The 19562-nt window shown below is 44.6% G+C and overlaps 1 protein-coding gene across 1 annotated transcript in view; it reads right to left on the minus strand.

Annotated features, from left to right (window-relative positions):
• EPG5 (ectopic P-granules 5 autophagy tethering factor) overlaps positions 1–19562 on the minus strand; it is a 2517217-nt gene that overhangs the window by 1064986 nt on the left and 1432669 nt on the right. Inside the window, exon 26 of the mRNA XM_069626898.1 lies at positions 8774–8945. Within this exon, the coding sequence (XP_069482999.1) occupies positions 8774–8945 (172 nt within the window). The remainder of the gene's footprint in view (positions 1–8773; positions 8946–19562) is intronic.

Below are 19562 nucleotides of genomic sequence, written 5' to 3' on the forward strand. Positions count from 1 at the left end.
ATCACTTCTTTTCCAGCGGTGACCTCTCCCCCATGGGGCCAAGAGACGGCAGCTGCTACCTTATTTGTTTTTTATTTATTTTTTGCTTGTTAGGCACTTATGCAGTAACAAACTGTTTCAAAGTGCCAACAGGGCAAAAGGAGGGAGCAAGGGAGTAAAACACATTTAAAAGAACTATATTTAAAGCAGTGGAGGGAAGGAAAAAAGGACAAGCCTACTATGCCGTGTGAGTGTTCAGAATGTGCAGGTGCAACAAGAAAGAGGGTAGAGGGGGGTAAGTGCTGGGGTGTCTGGGCTCGTGGGTTAGTCACAGATGAAGTGCGTGGTATGATTAGTGCAACGCGGCAGGAGCTACGCTAGGTGCAAGAGCAAACCTCCAGGGTGGAGGGTGTGCCGAGGCAAGTGCTGAGGGTAGACAGGAGCTGGGGCAATTGGGTGTGGGCTGTCAGGGGCCCTGCGGATGATGATGTCATTGAAGGCATATATGTATCACACGCAGCGCCCGTTTTCTTCAGTTCTGTTTTTGGAACGGAAGCAGTAATAGCATGGGAAATTCTACTGAGGGGTAGGATGGGAGGGCGATGAGGAATACGTGGGAGGAACATCCAGTCGAAAGAACGTTACCCGGGGTAAGTAACTTGTTCTTGGAATGGATTGTGTCCGTCAACGTTTTCCTCATCCTTGACAGACTCCCACAGCAGTATTTGATAGAGTAGAATTTGATTTTATATGTTTTCTGTCTTAGCAAAGGTACCATCCTGAAGCGAGGGAAGATTCCAGGCAATAATGCTTTGTGAATGTGTGGATAGTAGACCACGTTGCTGCTTCACAAATGTTTTTAATTGGTACGCCCCTTTGTAGGGCTGTAGAGGTAGCCATGGCCCTTGTGGAATGGGCCATTAAAACCTCTGGTGGTTCCTTCCCTGCCAACCTATAACATTCTGAAAAGGCCAGAATTATCTATCCGAATAAGGTCTGCTTGGAAACAGCCTGACCCAGTGTATGCCCCGTATATCCAATGAAAGGTTGGTCATCAATACGTACTTTTGACATTCTAGATATATAAAAGCTTAACAATCAATGAGGGGCTAACCTATCTAGTCTTTCCTCCTTCTTACTAGGATGAGGTGGGTGATAGAAAGAAGGTAGAACAATTTTCTGTCCTATATGGAAATCAAAATAACAAAGGGCTTCTGGCTTGGCCCTGATCTACCCAGGTAGCTTTGAAACTGTTTATCAAAATGATCAGGGTTATTACCCTGATCATTTTGTTATACAGCTATATGGAAATCAGAAATGATTTTGGGCAAAAATGAAGGTTTGACCCTTAGAACAACCCTATGCTTGTGGAAGATAGTAAAGGGTGGCTTGGACGAAAGTGCCTGCAACTCGCTCACTCTACTGGCTGATGTTAGAGCTACCAATAAAATGGTTTTATAGGTTAACAACCTTAAAGGACATGAGTGTAAATGTCAATAGGTGCACACATTAGAAATTTTAAAACCAAATTACGGTCCCAAACTGGAACCTGGAACGGAGATGGGGGGAGGGACAAATTGGTGATCCCCTTAAGAAATTGTGTCACCAATGGAATGTTGAAGAGGGAACATTCCTATGACGAGCGCTTAAAGATGGACAACGCCGCCAAGTAGCCTTTAATAGTACCTATCTGGAGCCCCAAAGCGGCTAAAGATAGCAGAAAGAATAAGACATCTGGTGTTTTACATACAAAGGGATCTACATTCTTATCTCTGCACCAGTCGCAGAATTTATTCCAATGGCAACGGTACAGGGACTTTGTTGCTGGCCTTCTGGCCGAAGGCAAACCTCCATTACGTCATCCCTTTCTAGAGCATCACCCCAGATCACTTATCGCAAAGCCAAAAACTTAAAGCAAATACTAAGTCCATCTCATTTCGTACATCACAATACATCCAAAGGAATAACACAACTGTGAAATCTCTCCAAACTAACAGGAAATTACAGATGCAGCACTTGTACCACGTGTCAATATTCTGAAAATGGTCTCACAACAATAAAAATGCCTAACGGCACAGACTACAAACTAAAAGATTTTATCAATTGCAAGTCAAAATACATCGTATATGTGGTGAAATGTCGATGTTTAAAAATATATGTAGGCAGCACAACCCGGCCATTGAAAATAAGAATGGCAGAACACATCAGAACCATCAAAAATAAAGATTCCAGATACCCCCTGGGTCATCATTTCCTAACAGAACACACAGAAACATGTTTGAATAAAATCATAATTTTATGGAATTGAAAAAATAGAGACACCACCCAGAGGAGGTAATATTGAAAAAATATTGAGACAGAGAGAGGCCTACTGGATATGCTCATTGGACTGCTGTCACACTGGATTGAAATTAAGACACAGAATTGGGACACTTTCTATAACCAACTAGAAGAGCACAGACCACCTTTTTCATCATTTGACTGGACACACGACCTGAGCTGGTAATAAGCAGGTGGACAAGCAACTCTTATGCCAATTTGCCGGAATACAGAGCCAATTGAAATTAACCCGATTTTCAAATACATACCTATGGAGGAATGCGATAGACACTTAAGTAATTTATATAACTTTTGTTCTCAAATTATTCTGTAGAATACAAAAAGTTATTTTAACACAATACAGATGATGCGATTACACCGTACTATTTACTTTTTTGCATGAAAATAGTCAGGTTCGCATAACTTCCCAGCACTTGCTCTGCACTTACCTCGCACTTGCCACCAGCTGGCCCTTTTTATTTATTATTTATTATTTTATTACGCTACTTCCTTGTACTGCACTTCCCCCCCACCTCCTCCCCCTGCACTTTCTCCTTTTCCCCTTACCTCTGCACTTGCGCAATCTGAATGACACCTGGCCTAGTAAGATCGTTTGTCTGTCTTCCCCCTGTTTCCCTCCCTCCCTGCCTCGTCGCGCCTTGAAACACTTGTGTATAGGCGCGTTACAAATACCATATCATATCATATCATATCATAACTTAGCAACAATCCTTTTCAGCAATTGATATATCCGGCTGAGCGATTTGAAATTGAATTAGAAATAGCAGATAAAAGAGGCAATTAAACACAGTTACGCTGAGTAGACACCAGCACAGTAATTCATACCAATTCAAGATGGTGGACCACGCGCAGTAACGTTGTATGCGCGTAATTACGTGCCGACGTCACGCCGCTCTATTTATATGCAGGTTTTTTGTTTAACTGTAGCTCTCCAGATAAGAATAATGACACCGCCGAAAGGTTTTGCTAATCTATTTTCAGGTAAGAGACTTGACTGTGGTTATTAGTAAGAATATTCTAATAATTTCGCCACCATTTGCAACAATCAAACACAGGCGAGAATTTCCATTATAATTAAAAGACGCCACTTATTTGACTTATTTGACTTCTTGAAATGGGTAACCACAACACAGAGGTCGAACTACAAGAACCGCCTCAGTGACAGCATGCTTTGCACCAACATGAGTTAATTTCATGCAGAAAAGTAAGTCGATGAATGACACAAATTAGTTTTTGCTTTATACTTACGTTTATAATCATGTCAGACGGACCATTTCAGGCCGTTAAGAATCGTGACCAAGATACTGGCATCAAATATTCATTGAGAGACTGCCTCGTAGACGTGGATGTTTTCTTTATCGGCACCATTGATATAACTGGGGCACTCAGCATCGATGGCACAGCTGGCAAAGCTGGCGCAACTGCTGTCAAAGTCTTCGGCGTCGAAGCCGAGGGTTTGGCAGGCATTGAAGGCGCCGCCGGGTTGGATGGTGTCGATGACCTCAAATTGTGTTTAAGGCTCGAATGATCCTTCAATATTACATCGGATGGAGGCCTCGAGGGCTCACTATGCGGATCGGACTTTGTCGAGGGCGTGCAGGATTTGGAACAAGCCCTTTCCTTCCTGGTTTCTTTCGAAGGCACGCTAGGAGCATGGCTTGGTTTTTGCTTTTTGAAAATTTTAAGCATCTCAGCCCTGAAGGCCTCCCACTCGGCTGCAGAGGATTTCTTGTTTGGACAAGCCACTCTTTCTGGGGAAGCGTCCGATGACGAAGTCAATGAAGGTGACCTACAGTGTCTTCTCTCCGACTTCTTCAAGAACGAAGAAGAATGGTGTGAGCCACTCCTTGATCTGGACCACTTGGCCTTTCCTCCTCTCTCTCGACTCGTGAGTCAAAGGCTTCATGGTTCAGGTAGGAGACTTAGGTATTTTGCCTACCTTCAGCTTCCCCGTCCGTTCCCTCAAGGCCTTTCCAGTCATACACTGGCATTTGGAGCATTTAGAGGTGTCGTAGCCCGCTGCGAGACACCATAAATAGATTCGGTGGGGATCAGACAGGGCCATTTTCGAACCACAATCCCGACACTTTTTGAAACCGGACTTCAGAGTCGTCAGCGTCGATGAAGAGTACATCTTGATCTTGAAGTTTAGCGAAGACGTCATAAGATGTGAGAAACGTGGCGTATTTCTCTCAAAGCAATCGCTGTCGCAGAAAAACGGAACTGAAGGCAATGGCCGCTGCACGTGCTATATATGCCTTCGATGACATCATCCTCAACGGAGGCCTTCGAGGAACATCGAGTCGACGCCATCGACGCACATCGCTCACTGCCGAATGTCTTTTTCCGAAGCAGCTGCAGCTGGACAACAAGTGTCAAGATGATGAATACATGGGAGGACACAAACCATTCGAAAGTAGAGTTGAAGATAGTCTGGTTCCCGGCCCCAGACAGACTTGTGGATGATGCAGAGGAATTAGAATTTAATCTGTGCAACAACCGGGAGCCAGTGAAGACTTTTTAGTGCAGGAGATGCGGTCCCTGGGCTTAAGGCCAAGGATAATTCTTGCTGCCCTATTCTGGATTAGCTGGAGAGGTTGCAGAGTGGAAGAAGGTACATTCAAGCGGAGACTATTGCAATAGTCAAGCCTAGAGAGAACCAGGGCTCGAGTAACATTGAACCTCTGGGGGAAGGTGAGTAAAGGGAGAATTCCTTTGAGAAAGTGTGACTTCTTGGCAATGTCCTGAGTGTGACGGAGGAAGGAGGGAGAGGAGTTGAAGAGGACTTCAAGGTTTCTGGCTTCTTAAGAAGTAGCAAGGGGTGAGCCCAAGGAGGAAGGCCAGCGTGAAGAGAAGAAGGGATCAGGGGTCCCGATGGGACGGATCTCAGTTTGACAGGCGTTGAAGCAGAGATCCTTGGAAGTGTACCAGGAATGGATGGCAGAAGGTTCAAGAGGGCCAGCAGGAAGTTTGAAAAAGAGTTGTGTATCATCTGCATAACAATAGAAGTTGGAGGAAAAGGAGGAAATGAGACATGCACGGTGAACAAGGTAGATGTTAAAGAGCCAAGGGGAGAGGATAGAACCCTGGGGGATGCCACAGGTAGAGAAGGAGGTAGGAGAGGAAAAGGTGCCCAGGATGACTTGGGAAGAGCGGTCAGTAAGGAAGTAAGGAAGGATGTCAGACAGTCCAGTGTCCGTTCCGAGATACCAATGGTATCGTGGAGCCTTTGTATGAGGAAGGAATAGTTGACCGTGTCAAAGGCAGAGGAGAGGTCGAGAAGGATGAGGACAGCTGTGGACTTGGAATCCAGAAATGCAAGCAGTTCTTCATGGGTGTTCAGAAGAGCAGTTTCCGTGCTGCTGGATGCTCGGTATCCAGACTGATGATCATGGAGACCACCAACAAGTTCAGTGTGCGAGTTGAGTTGGCACAATGCCAGCTTCTCCAGCAGCTTCCCCAGGAATGGGGTGATGGAAACAGGGTGGTAGTTGGCAGGACAGATAGGGGCTGCTGAAGGGTTTTTAAGGAGGAGGGGAAAGATCCAGTGACAAAAGAATGATTGCAGAAATCAGTGAGAGCGGGTGCAAGAGAGCCAATGTTAGATTTGATGGTTCTGGACAATGAAGGGCGAACCTGTTTAGAAGAGACCTTCATGGAGCGGACAACTCTGGTAACTTCTTCAGGTGAAAGGTGAGAACGAGAGGTGGGAAGGAGGAGGGAGAGGAGCCAAGGGAGGCAAGGGGGCGTGGGGTGGGTTGAGTAACAAGGGTGTTCAGGATGTCCTAAGTTTTGGTGGCAAAGTGAATGGCCAGTGCATTTCAGAGGGCCTGGGAAGGAGAAGGGGAGTTGGAGACTGCGGAGGTGTTGGCTAGTTCCCTTCAGATCTTGAAAAGCTCAGCCATGTTGTTGGACACACCTGAAACCCATGCCTGTATATGGGCTCTTTTCTTGGCACGGATGGAGAGTCTGTATTGTCTTTGGAGCAGGCAGCATGCCAGTATGTCAGAGGATGAGCCTGAGGTTTGGCACTTCTGGTCCGCCGCCCTGCACTTTCATTTCAGGGCTGCAGGTTCGGTGTCGTACCAGGTGTTACGCTTAGAGGACAGTTTCAGGTGGATCCCCATGACTTGGGCAAGAATGCCAAGAGTATTGGTGATGGACAAGTAGAGGTTGTTGAGAGCAGAGTCAGAGATAGAGTCTGGGGAAGGGGAGTCAGAGGTGATGACGGTGGACACGAAGGCAGCAGCTAACACTTGTTTCATCATGCAGATGGTGGTGAACGTGGATGGCAGGACTTTTGGGGGAGCGTTCAGCAGGCCAAAGGGACCCAGGTGGGAGGAGAGGGGAGAATGGTCTGACCAAGAGAGAGGGTTTACTAGTGGGGGGAGAGAGAGGTCTGAGTGTATGAGGGCGTCCACAGTGTGTCCAGCTGAGTAGGTTAGACCAGAAGGGAGGATGGCGAGGGATAGAGAGGTGCAGAGATCGATGAAGAGTGTGAATGCTGAGCCAGGGGAGCCCGGTTGGATGTTGAAATCACCCAAGAGGAGGAGGTTTGAGGTGGCTAAAAGTAGGGAAGAACAGAAATCAGCCCATTTTGAGAGGAATAGGGTGGTAGCACCTGGAGGCCGGTAAATGGTAGCAATGGTCAGGGTGGAGATGAGAGAGAGGACCATCATGCATACAAGGCTCTCAAAGGAAGTGTAGAGCGAAGTGGGTAGGATGGATGCAGGAACCCACTCAGGGAAGATTAAGGCAACCCCCAAACTCCTGCCAGTGCTGTGAGGTCTAAGCTTGGATATGATCTTGAAGCCATCTGGGAGGAGGGAGTCAAAAGTAGTGACTGAGCTGGCATTGAACCAAGTCTCGGTGAAGGCGAGAATGTCGAGGTCAATGTCTTCTAGAAGGAGGCAGATGTCAACAAAGTGTTTGTTGGCTGAGCAGCAGTTAAGAGTCACCAGATGGAGGAGGTCTCTGCCTTCAAAGGTTTTCTGAGGTGGGGTACAGGGGTGTGGTACACCAGCCAGAGGAGGCGGGATAGAGAGTAGTAGGGGGAGATGCAGGAGAAGGAAGAAAGTTCATGAGAGATGGCAGGATACGGTCAAAGAGAAGGAGTTTGGTTGAGGACCCTGAACCTGGATAGTGCCTGTGTGATAGACATTAACGAAGCAACAAGAAGAAGAGATGCCGGCTAAGAGGACTTCCCACTTGGTACCACCATTAATGGGAGAGCATGTGGAAGGAGATAAAAGAGATGAGATGGGGGTCCATAGATCTGGAGAGGAGACAGAGAAGAGGATATCTGTGAAGACCTCTCTGGAGGAAGTGCTGACATAGGTGTCTGCGATGGGAAGGCCAGGGTTTGCACTCAACATATCTTTTTTGTGCTTTTTCCTGTAGGATTTTGTGAGAGAGGGGGGATAGGTGATAGAGTAGCAGTTAGAGAATATAGGTAAGATGGAGAGAGCCATAGGGGCAGCCGACGTTAGTCGAGGAATGAAGAAGAGTGGCTGCAGAGCAGTTCTATCTAAACTTACCAGGAGGCCTAGTAGAGGTCAAAAAGGCATAAATGCAATCCAGCAAAGGAAATCGAATTTCAGGAGACAGGAGGTGCACAGATGTAAAAGCACATATAGCTAATTTTTTATTTTTTTTAAAGGAGGCACAAATGCAATGCAAGAGGTTCACAAATGAAATGTACACACAGCTGAAAGGACGCACCGTTATTGTTTCGCCACTCGCAGAGCCACTCCCGGAATATCAGCATTGTATACTTTGTGGCATCTTACCTCTCCCATGCATGGCGTGTGAGGTCCAGGTTTCTGAATAGGGATGGACCCAGGTGATGAACTACTGTCAATCTAATGATGGCTTAACTGGCCATCTATTTATTTTTTTAAAGGCCTTGTTTATAGCCCATTTAGATGTAATGAAGCCATGCTGCACCGCCTGTTGAATTTTCTGAGAACAGATGGCACTGGAGGGTATCTACATAAGCATGAGGAATCTGTGGTAGGATGCAATCAAATGAATAAATGGCAGATTAAAACGCACTGTAAATGTGCATCTACATTGGGGTATTGTAGTATAGTCTGAATTTAAAATAGAACTTGAAATACTGTGCTGAGAGACAAATTGGTGCCACGTCATGCTTTTTATTGGTGTTGTGGGGGGGGGGGGATAATCTGCTGAGAAATAAACTAGGAATACAAAATAATGACTACTTCAGTTATGTACTGGAAAAGGTTATGACATTACATTGACAGGCCTTTTTTTCGCAGAGTTCTTTGCCGAACATTTTTGACAGTAAAAACTCGTCTGCTGTTCTCATAACATAGAACCCTGGAAAAGACCTGAACCAGTGACATGGTAGACCAAGGTAGCTCTGTTCAATGGGAATACAAATATAACATTAATAAAAAAGAGGTGTGTGCGTACATGATTTTCTTCTTACCGTGCATGCTTCTGCAAGGTGGTGAGGTCCTTGCGCATGAGCTGTGATGCCTTTTGTTGATCTAGTACAACGGTAGAAGAAATCCTGGGTACTGGAGCTTTTGTGAGCTGCAGAGGCGGACCAGAGCTGGGGCCATCATGGCTCTTTAAATTACTCAAGACACGGTTCTTGGCTGTAAATGGGAAGTGAAAAGTTCAGGTGTATGTCTATTGGTTTCAACAATTCAACAATTGTATTAAAATGCAATCGTATTAAATAAAAACGAAAAGTGATTTAACCCAAGCATAAGAACACCAACTTAGGTATAGCTCAGCCATCACATCACTTACTTAAATATGGATTTAAAAAACGGTATAAAACCTATAATCTGCCTACAATTCTGCGTAATGAACTGATGAAGGGATATTGGGCTCTATTATGTCCACATTTATTTAATAATCAACCAACAGACATGACATTTGGATACTTTACAATAAAGTGAACAAAAAAACAACTGGATGCAGGCATGGGCTCTACAAACCCTCCATGGGGAAAATATAGCCTGAATCATACTGAGACATTGTACATGTGAAATATGTTTTAAGGCAGCTGCTCACCTTACTGTGAATTCCTTAAGGTTCTGGACATATAGTTCATAGCAAAGGGTGATCGGCTCACTACAAGTTTGCCGGTATTCTGGTGGTAAATCTGCCAACTGGCAAATGGATTTACCGATACCACAACCCGGCCCGGTGACATGCTCACTCGATTACGAGCGGCTGGTGCAGTTATACATTAATACCGGCACGTTATTACCGCACCAGCCAACTTGTAATGAGCCCCTCTTCTATCTTGCAATCTAATCATACATTCACACAAAGCAAAATTTACTGACTTTGATAACTGACTAACAATTAAAATGCTGCTTTGATTAACACTGGCAGATACAAAACAAACAGCTGCTATTGAATAAAGATTGTATTTTAACTAAGATTTTATTAAATACCCTTTCACCATGCCTCTATTCTCGGCTTATCTTCAGATTTCAAATTCATCGCAATACTGCTTTTGGCTAGTAGCCACGCTAGGTCAATCATTCTCCTCATTGCTCTATCTTTTTCTGGGTACTTGTATAGCCCCAAGGTGCATGCTTCCACCAACCATTCTTGGTCTTTTATCCCTTTATCTCGCAGGCGCCTTTCAATTCCCTGCCATCATTTCTGGATTGTTGGGCAGGAGCAGAACATATTTCCCATATCTGCGTTCACTTCTCTGCATCTCAGACATCTCTTTGTTCCCTCTCCTGTAAATTGTGAGATTTTCCGAGGTGTCTTGTACACCCTATGAAGTATGTAAATTTGTATCTGTTTCAGGCTGGCATTTCTTGATACCTTTTTCGGGTATAGCATTTCTTTCGCCCATTCCCTTTCTGTTATTTCTCTGTCTTTCTCCACTTCCTAGAGAGGCTTCCCTCTATGTAGGTCCTTGGGGATCGTTTCCAGGAGTACATGGTATATCCTGGAAACCATGTGTCCTCCCTCGGTCACATCATACAGTAACCCTAATATCGGGGTTTCGGATTCTGGTTCAGCAGAGATTGGCCACCTGATTTTACGGTTCTTAATCAGTCTGGTATTTGTTATGTATTGCCATCTGTGTACTTCATGTGTTTCTATTAGTTCCTGGAATTCCAGTTGCTCCTCTGTTGGGCATATGTCTGCCATCGTGATTATCTCTCTTTCCTGCTATTCATCAAGTGTTCTCTTCGGTGTAGGGCCGCTAGTGGGATTTTCAGAGAGTAGTGCTCTATTACTTTCAGTATTATTTTGGTTCTCAACCATATCTGCCTGCCTAATAGCAAAAGTGGAAGGGGGTCTTCGACTCTAGTCTTCCCTAGCCATATTGCTTCTTTTAGGAGGTAGGGGGCTATCTTGAAGCACATTAGGGTGTGGTCTATTGTTTCTGTAGCCGCCAGCCAGCCAACTACATGTTGAAGCTGTCCAGCTAGATAATAAAGTTAAAAATGCGGGAGGCGCACACCGCCCTCTGTGTAATCCCTGGTCAGTACCTCCATTGCAACTCCTCCCTTTCCACATCTGAAACTGCTCAGTAGCGAGTTTAGCTCTTTAAAAAAGGTTTTTGGTATGAAATATGTCATATTTAAGAAGTGATACAGTAGGCGGGGAGGGCTATAATTTTTACAAGGGAGATTCTTCCCATCACAGAGAGGGGCAGTTTATCCCAGAATTTGATAGATGCTTCTAACCCCTCTTATTGCTTTAATTGTATTCAGTTTATGGGTCTCTCTGGTTTCGTGATATGTTTATACCCATATAATGAAAGGTGTGCACCTTCCACTGGAGACTGATGTGGGGGAGGTGAAGTTCCTTGACTCCTATCCATCCCGCTAGAGGGAAGAGGCAGGATTTTGTTTTGCTAATCGCTATCCCTGACAGTGTTGCAAAGTTTGCAAGTACCTACAGGTATGCTTCAAGGTTGTCCTCTGGATGTTTTATATAGAGTAGCAAGTCATCTGCGTAGAGAGATATGACATGTAGGATCCCGTCCACCCTCAAACCCATATCAGTGAATGTTTTTTTTCATGTATATTGCTAGGGGATCTAGTGCTAGGATATACAATAAGGGCGATAAGGGGTAGTTCTGTTTGGTCCCTCTACTGATCGGGAATGGGTCTGAGATATGCTTCCCAGTTCGGACTCCCACAGTTGGCTTGGAGTAGAGCATACGTATCCATCTCATGATTTTATTGAATACACTTAACCAAGTATACCTCATAAGAATGAAATTAATATGGTTATTATGTACATTGTTTTACTTAACCATATCGCTCCTTATTGATGCGTAGCATTGCTTTTTTCACTGCTTTATTGAATGATTCATAATGTAATTTTGCTTCCACTGTTGTATTGTTGATGTTATGTATTATGTTGTTCCACTGTACAGCGCCTTAGTTTAAAGCGCTTTATAAATCAATAAATCAAAATGATGATATATTTATTTAAATACAGTAGCATACACCAATATTTATGGGACTTTTCTTTTATGTCTTAGTGCTTTAAACATAGCCTACGAGAAACCTTGCACCAGGGAAAACAAATACATGCAAACATTTTTCGGTTCACAACACAAACATGTAAATGGTGCTGCACTTTTCATTTGTAAAAGGTGGAATGTTAGTCAAATATTTAGCAAAAGCCCATTTTTGACCTATTGCAAAAACGTATGTAATATGGATTCAACTCCATATTAAGGAAGTGGCAAAAAGATGCAATATAAATGTGTATGAACTAAATAAAGCATATATGCATACTTTTCTCAGACAACAGACATTATGTAGTATGATAATCTACTGTGGCTTTAGACAATACCACTGTTAAGCGTTTTTTTGAGGAATGTGAAATTAAGTTACTTTAAAATTGCATAACCAATGAAAGAAGCCACCTGGATTAGAGGGAACATTTTATGAGACTGTTTATCGAAGCCAAATGCATACGTTTTTTCAAGAAAATTGGGCATGCGAGTCCTTTGATATGATATATTTTATTTATACTGCGCCCATACACAAATGTTTCAAGGTGAGACGAGGCAAGGGAGGGGTACACAGGAGGATAAAACAATGATCTTATTGAGAACACGCAAGTGCAGGGCAGAGGGAAGGGGGAAAGTGCAAGGGTCAGGGGAGGAGTGGAAAGTGCTGAACACGTGATTAAAACAACAGCAGGTAGTGCTGCCAACAGGTGGCAAGTGCAAGAATTAAGCGCAGACAACGGGTATCTAATAAGTGCAGGAAAGGGGACTGTAGGGTTACAGATACAGACCCAAGTGCAAGGGTTGCCACGAGGCAGTGCTGGTATGCAGCTGGATGGGCAGAGATCTTGGCCCGAATTCAGAGGGTGGCCAGGAGCCAAGTGCAGAAACAGACAGAGATCAGCAGGGGAAGAGGAAGAGAGAAGACAGTAGCAAAGAGGACGTTTTGGTAGCCATCCAATTATTGCGAGTCGCCACATACAAACTTTCACAGGCTAATTACCAGGCAAACATTCAAGCTTTGGATTCCAGTAAGGAATCACAGACATCCTATTTGCACGTCAGATCTAGTAATGACCAGAGGATATGGGTTGTTTGACCGAAGTCAAACAGTTCACGGCGGAATGGATCGTAATCGATTCTGCACAACTCTGTTTGACCTTCAGTCATACAAACCCAATCTCCTGCACCCCAAGGAGCCCTATATTTATCCACCTTGCCCTACTTACCTTCTATCCACCTTCCACTGCCCCGCAGCATCTGTTCCGTCACTCAAACGTGGGCCAGAGCTGATGCTGCAGGGACCCTTTTATTCCTGAGGCCCCCGTTTCCCATGTTAAGGAAGCGGGGGACACCCCTGCATCCCCCAAAACCTAATATACCGAACATAGGGAGTGAGGGACACCCCTGCAGCCCCCGTTCCTCATGCTCAGCTGCAAACAAACGGTACTACCCAAGTTCGAACAAACCGTCCGTACGGACAGTTTTATTCGAACAAATTGGGTAATACCATGACCGAATACTTCCCTACTCGCTCGAAAGATAGATTAAAGAAGGAAGAGGGATAGAGGGAGAGAGGGAGAGGGTGTAATGGATTGGTCAAGTGAATAAGGGAGTGGTCAGTAGAAGAAGGAACCACTGAGGGAGAATATTAGTTAAGAGTGGGGGACTGGAAGATGAGATCAAGGGAGTTGCCTGGGGTGGGAGTAGGAAGATTATGTGTGTTCATCAGGGAATGGTTTTAGGGTGTGGAGTGTAGTTGCAGGGGTTGGGCCTTCATCATGTTGGAGAGATTCTTACTGCCCGTAATAACGTAGCACATCAGCGGGAAGTGTTAAGATAGTCCCAAATGTACCAATAAAAGGAAAAAACTCAATAACAGATTAACTCCAGGTGCACGAGAAAACTCATCTTTGTTCAGGAACATATGGCCGCTGGGAGAGCATACAAAAGAATCTCAAAATGGCATTAGGAACAACAGGTTTTTGAACAAAGAAATGGTCATAGCCAATGTCATAGTTAGTACTGGATCTATGTGATTATTGCGACGACCGAAAATGCTGACTTTTTTTTTAACACTTTACACCACATATATATGCAGGGGGAAAACCCTGCAACCCCTCCCCATATTAATATTATACTCTAAACCCCCCTGCATATATATGTGGTGTAAGGGGGGGGTTAAAAAAAGTGTGTGCATTTCGGTTGTTGCAATTCCCAGGTCGACATTTTTGTACGATTCTGTTGGTACTCATCATACAAACATTCTACTCTCTTGCTTGATTTGTTGGTAGAGTATAGAACATATAGTTATCTATAAATGAGCCTGTCACTGTTGGTTCTTCTACAACCTTCTAAAAATGATACATTTTAATCTAGCTTGCTATTGCTTACCATTCTAATACATTAGTTGATAAAGAGAATATTATTTGATTGGCCAGTCATTTGCTAATTTGGGCTCAAGCACTTTTATACAGTGCCAAGGTACATGGGGAAGGAGGGATGGGTAAACTGTTCTAATCCATCTTAAAGAAGATACTCCCTACTCGTTCCCAGGCCTGAGGCCTTATCTACCAGTCTTGTTTGTGGCCTTGGCATCTCGTCTTGGTGTCTGGATGTACTAAGGAAGTGCAGGTACACCATCTACTTTGCCTGGAATAAATGACCATTGTTTCGGTCATGTGGTAGAAGACCACTGTTCAGAGCTCAATTTCATCCCTTTCATGGATTTTCTGCTGTCTTAACGTGTGTATTTACAGCGGAAACCATTTGGGACGCTGTGTTTACATTTGTTATATGACAAATTTGCACAGTAGCTACTTGCACCTGGCATTCAAAGATATGTGTGTTTCTCACTGCTACCAAATGAAACTAATTAACCTTAAGAATTGCATGCTGTGGGATCTGAGAAACGTTATCTGGTGTGGTTTCAGCTCCTAAGCAGAACTCCCATCGGCGCGCAAACCTTGGTGCTTGGAGATACTGTCTGAGCTTTGTGAGGCCTGGAAACTGTGTGTTAAGCAATTTTATGTCAGTATGCAGTGTTTCAGGCCTTCCAGGGGTTAGTCTGAATAATGGCGTTACTTCAGTGATTTCTCCGCCATTTTGTGTTCTTTGTGTCTTGCATGTTAGTGTTCTTTGTGTCTACTTGTGAGTGTTCATCATGTCTGCCATGCTCTTCTTGTCTGTTGCATGTTCTTCGTGTCTGTTGTCATCATTTAATTATTCCCTGCCTGTGTATGCAGAAGACTCCTACTTATGTGAATGAGAACTGTGCCACACAATCTTGTCTACTCTTCTCTTAATGGCAGCTACATGGCCTTTAGTGTGTTGCTAACAGCTTACTGAACCTTTCTCAGCTTATACTTTCATTCATAATAGGGAGAAGGTGGGATGGGAACAGGTGGGGCCATTGGGGGCATGGCCAGACCCGGTGCAACTCATCTTTATTACCACAGAATTGATCCAAGTAGTAAATCAAAATCAGGGAAGAGTAGATTGGAGATGCCAGAGGGGCAGTATATTTGTATTTTATTGATTTGTAAAGCGCGCCGGGCCCAAGGGCATCTGAGTGCATAATCTTATAGAACACAGTTACAATAGCATACAGTATCGAGGGAGCATGACTCAACCAGTTTACAGACCATACTGGTATGAACCAGCTAATAGTATAACAGCAAAAGTTGGATACAGGCAACATATTCAAAAGACAACAAAGACATTATGGTCTAGTGGCCAGGGGAAAACACTAAGGTTTGGCGGAAGAAGCTGGACAGAGATATATTACAAGATGGAGTTAAGTCAGATGGGGGTAGGAGGTATCTATGAACAGTCCATGCTAAACATGAGGCCACAAGCATGTCGCTTTTGTGTGTCATAAGCAATGAGAAAAGGTGGCAAATTCAAAGTTAATGCTCACAAGAGAGTCTGTGATGCAGGTTTTAATGTCCATCTCTGATAGTTGAGTGATGCAAGTTGTCTGGATGGTCACCAGGATCAACAGTCGAGATTGGCTAAAAGATAGTTCACTGTTTTTTATTGTTGCAAATCTAATGTAGTAGTTCCCTGGACATAAGGGTAATCTCAAATGAACATACTGTTTAGGACAGGGCTATGTTGTAAGCATAACGGTGGAATGCCCTGTTCCAGGCTCCATCAGAAACATTTTGGCCCCACTAAAAGTCTCTAGTTGTGGTATTCCTTGGGGATGGTTCCAAATCACAGTTGTAGCCCAACTCCTAACCAAAATCCTGGTCCTCAGTCACAGGTTCGGGGAATATCCCATGGCAGATGTAATCCTGGTCTGTTCCTTCAGTTCTTTCCAGGGCCAGAGGTGCAGCCCGATAGGGTCCTCCCAGCCACTGAACTCTTCGAGTTTCAGGGAGCGATGTCTCTTATTCTGCAGGGTGATGGAGTGGCTACCAGGCCCGGCCACAACAACTTGAGCAGCCCTACCATTTTCACTGCCATGCCTGCGTTCATACCTCTTCCACACTGGGGGATCAGCCCCCGTTATGTCAGGCCTCACCTCAACCCAGCCCGTTAGCTGACAGCTTTCGTCCTCTTTCAACCTACTTCAGTCTCTATCTGGATCCGCATCTGCCTCCAATTGCTGAGGGTGAACCCCCTCTTCTTCCTTCCCCACTCACTTTCTTGTGCTTCACCTGTCCTCTTCCTCTGATGTCAATACTCAAACTCCAAACTCATTAATCACCACCTCTTCATCTGTATCTCCTCCTACCATTCCAAATCTTCAAGCCTTCTCCTTAACTTCCACCAACCTTCATCTGATCCTCTTCAACCACCTCCTCAATCTCATTCTTAATTCCACCTTCCTCCGTTTAGTATTTTTCAAGCATCTTCTCAAATTCTCTTTTAACTCTACCTTCCTCATTCTGATATTCCAACCCCCTCATTAACTTTTCCTCCAATTCAGTCTCTTTCTCACACTTCTCCAACCTCCTCCTCAAAGTTCTCAACATTAACTTCCTTCATAACATTACTGTCTTCTACTGGCCCCTCACAATTCACTACATTTTCCTCAGGCTCCACAAACTACTCCACATCCATCTTAATGTCTACAACCATTCATAACTCAATCTACTACTCACAATTACCCACCTCCTCCTTAATATTCACAAGCACCTCCTCAATCGCCACACTTATCCAGTTCTTTTCCTGGGTTCCCCGGATCTTCCCACCTAATTGTCTGGGTAAATGGCTAGCCTGACAAACCCCTCGATGGTCAGACCAAGGTACCCTGTAATTATCAACCCTTTGGGCTACTTGCCCAAGAGAGAAGAAAGTGCACAAGTGTGTTTGTTGAAAGACAGGAACAGAATCCTATGCCTTGAAAGGCCTTTCAGCTGAAGTGATATGACTTCAGAACCGCACTCGTCTGTACTTGCCACTAGTTGATGATATTGTCAGTCTACAAGATTCTTCCTGGGAGGGAATACAGTGATTATGGCAAATAATCAGACAAATCTGTGGAAATATTTGGGTCAAGGTGGGGAGTGCCTAACATGCGGTAAACAACTTCTGTGGGGAAATAAAACTCTGTGGTGATGCAAGTCTTCAAGGCTATGATTCGGAGGATTGACCTGCTTTGCAGCGTCTGGTTGGCACTAGATGGAGGCACTGATTGTCTTGTAGATCTCCCCAACTTATCTAGTACCCTTGATTGCCATTTCGGTGTTGTCATCGGAAAGTATGTCTGAAAGTGTGTGTTTCGACTTCGCTTGGATGCACTCAACTGTAATAGACTCAATGTCAACAATTCTGCTGATGCCAAGCAGTTTCATAAGGATGTCCCAGATGTTGAAAATGTCAATGTTAGGCGATGGAGGCTTTAGGGCTAACTCCTTTTCCGAGCTTCTATCGTGATTTTTGTACTATGTGTAATAGAATTGAATATGTGTTTATTAAAGATTAATTGATCAATAAATGTATTTGTCTTGACCTGGTCTATCTACCCATCCAGCGCCCACTTAATGAGTATTTCATTCGGTTGATTGATTCAATGGTTTGATTCACGTGAACCTCCTTCCCGTTCTTGTGCTAAGGGAAGACTCTAGCATTGCAATGAGCCAGAGGCCACTCCTGTGTGTCAACTTAATACATGCCAATTTCGTTATGAATGGGACACTCCTCGACAGTGTGGTAGTCAGGTATACAGCATATACACTGGGCCTGGTTATTTACTTTAGACTTTTACCACATAAAGTGGTGCATTTCTCTGAAAGAAAAATACAGCACGGAATAAAGGGAGACAGACTGTACAGAAAAAGTGGCACAACTCTGAGCAATGCTGTGATCTCATGCTGGACAAAGCGGTCCCAAAGTGGTACTAGATTAACAAGAAAAATGTGAGGCTATCATTGACTCAATCCTCAATAAAATCAACACCACCAGGACACACATGTCATCTATGCAATTAGACCCTCTCCATTCATAATCCACCTGTGATCTGCACAACCCTGGACAGACTTTCCATTCCTATAACCTGAGGACCATTCCAAAACACTTGCTTCCCACTGTCTTCTTGGATGACATTTTACTTGCAAACATCTTAGCAGTCCCGCCATGACCGCCCTTCTCAGAAGAGAAGCCACTTTTCTAGAAAGAATCCATCCTGATTCCTGAAGAACTGGCAAATTACCATCCTATCACTAGTCTCCCTTTCATCAGAAAAATCATTAAGCAGTTAGTCGCCTAGCTAAAAATGACTAACCTGAACTTCTACATGATTATCATGATTATCAATAGGCTTCAACTCCAAATGCAGCACGGACCAGCCACCACCACGGTAGTCGATGATGCCTTGCAAGTTATTAACAAAGGTGCTTATTAGTCTTCCTCAAACGCTTTACTGCATTCGACATAGTCAACTATGACAAGTCCATTACTGTCCCTCTTTACATGCAAAACGGGCTGTGCTGTCAGTCATAAAAGTATTCTCGTCTTACCTATCTGTCATGGCCATGGGCCTGTAACCCTAGACCCTACACCATCAGGGCACAGGAACAAGGGGTAACACAACCTTTAATTGTCCCTTGGGAACAATGCAACACGGAAGGCCCAGCTGGACTCACTCCTGGCAACTTTGGCGCCAGGCTCATAAATAAATGTGCACTAGCACATTTTTATTTGGTGCAAGTACTTTCTTTCCCCTGCAGGGGCCCCCACGTGCATTCGGCAGGGTGGGGCCAATGAGTCAGGACATTGGGCGTGGCCAGAACTAGGATATATAACCCTGCTCAGCCCTCATGCACGCGCTTCGCGTTATTACTGTTTCTTACCTGTTTCCAGCTACTGGCCTGAGCGCACCTTACCGGTTTCCACCTACCAGCCTGAGCTCATCTTACCTGTTTTCAGCTACTCGCCAGAGCGCATCTTACCCTGTTTCCAGCTACCAGCCGCAGCACTTTCCTAGGAATCTGCTTCCTTCGCCACGCATCATCATGGACTCTGGCATTCATCTTCCATCGCCAGATCTCCGGAAAGCAGTGCTCCAGCCCGACGTCGTGCCAGACGGTGCCTGCAAGAGAAAAAGATAAAGACAAGGTTATAATTTGCTGAGACATTGGGCCTCATTACGACCCAGGCGGTAACCATGGCGCTAGTAGCGCCATGGTTGCCGCCGGTATTTTACCAACTCCGCCATGGTGAATGGCGGAATTACTGCCCCATTCCAAGGTTGGCTGGGCGGTAATTCTCCATTCACCATTGGCCCTTCCCCATTCCCATTCCCATTCCCATT

This window comes from Ambystoma mexicanum, chromosome 6p (assembly GCF_040938575.1).
Source record: "Ambystoma mexicanum isolate Mex_15411 chromosome 6p, UKY_AmexF1_1, whole genome shotgun sequence".
Lineage (NCBI taxonomy): Eukaryota > Metazoa > Chordata > Amphibia > Caudata > Ambystomatidae > Ambystoma > Ambystoma mexicanum.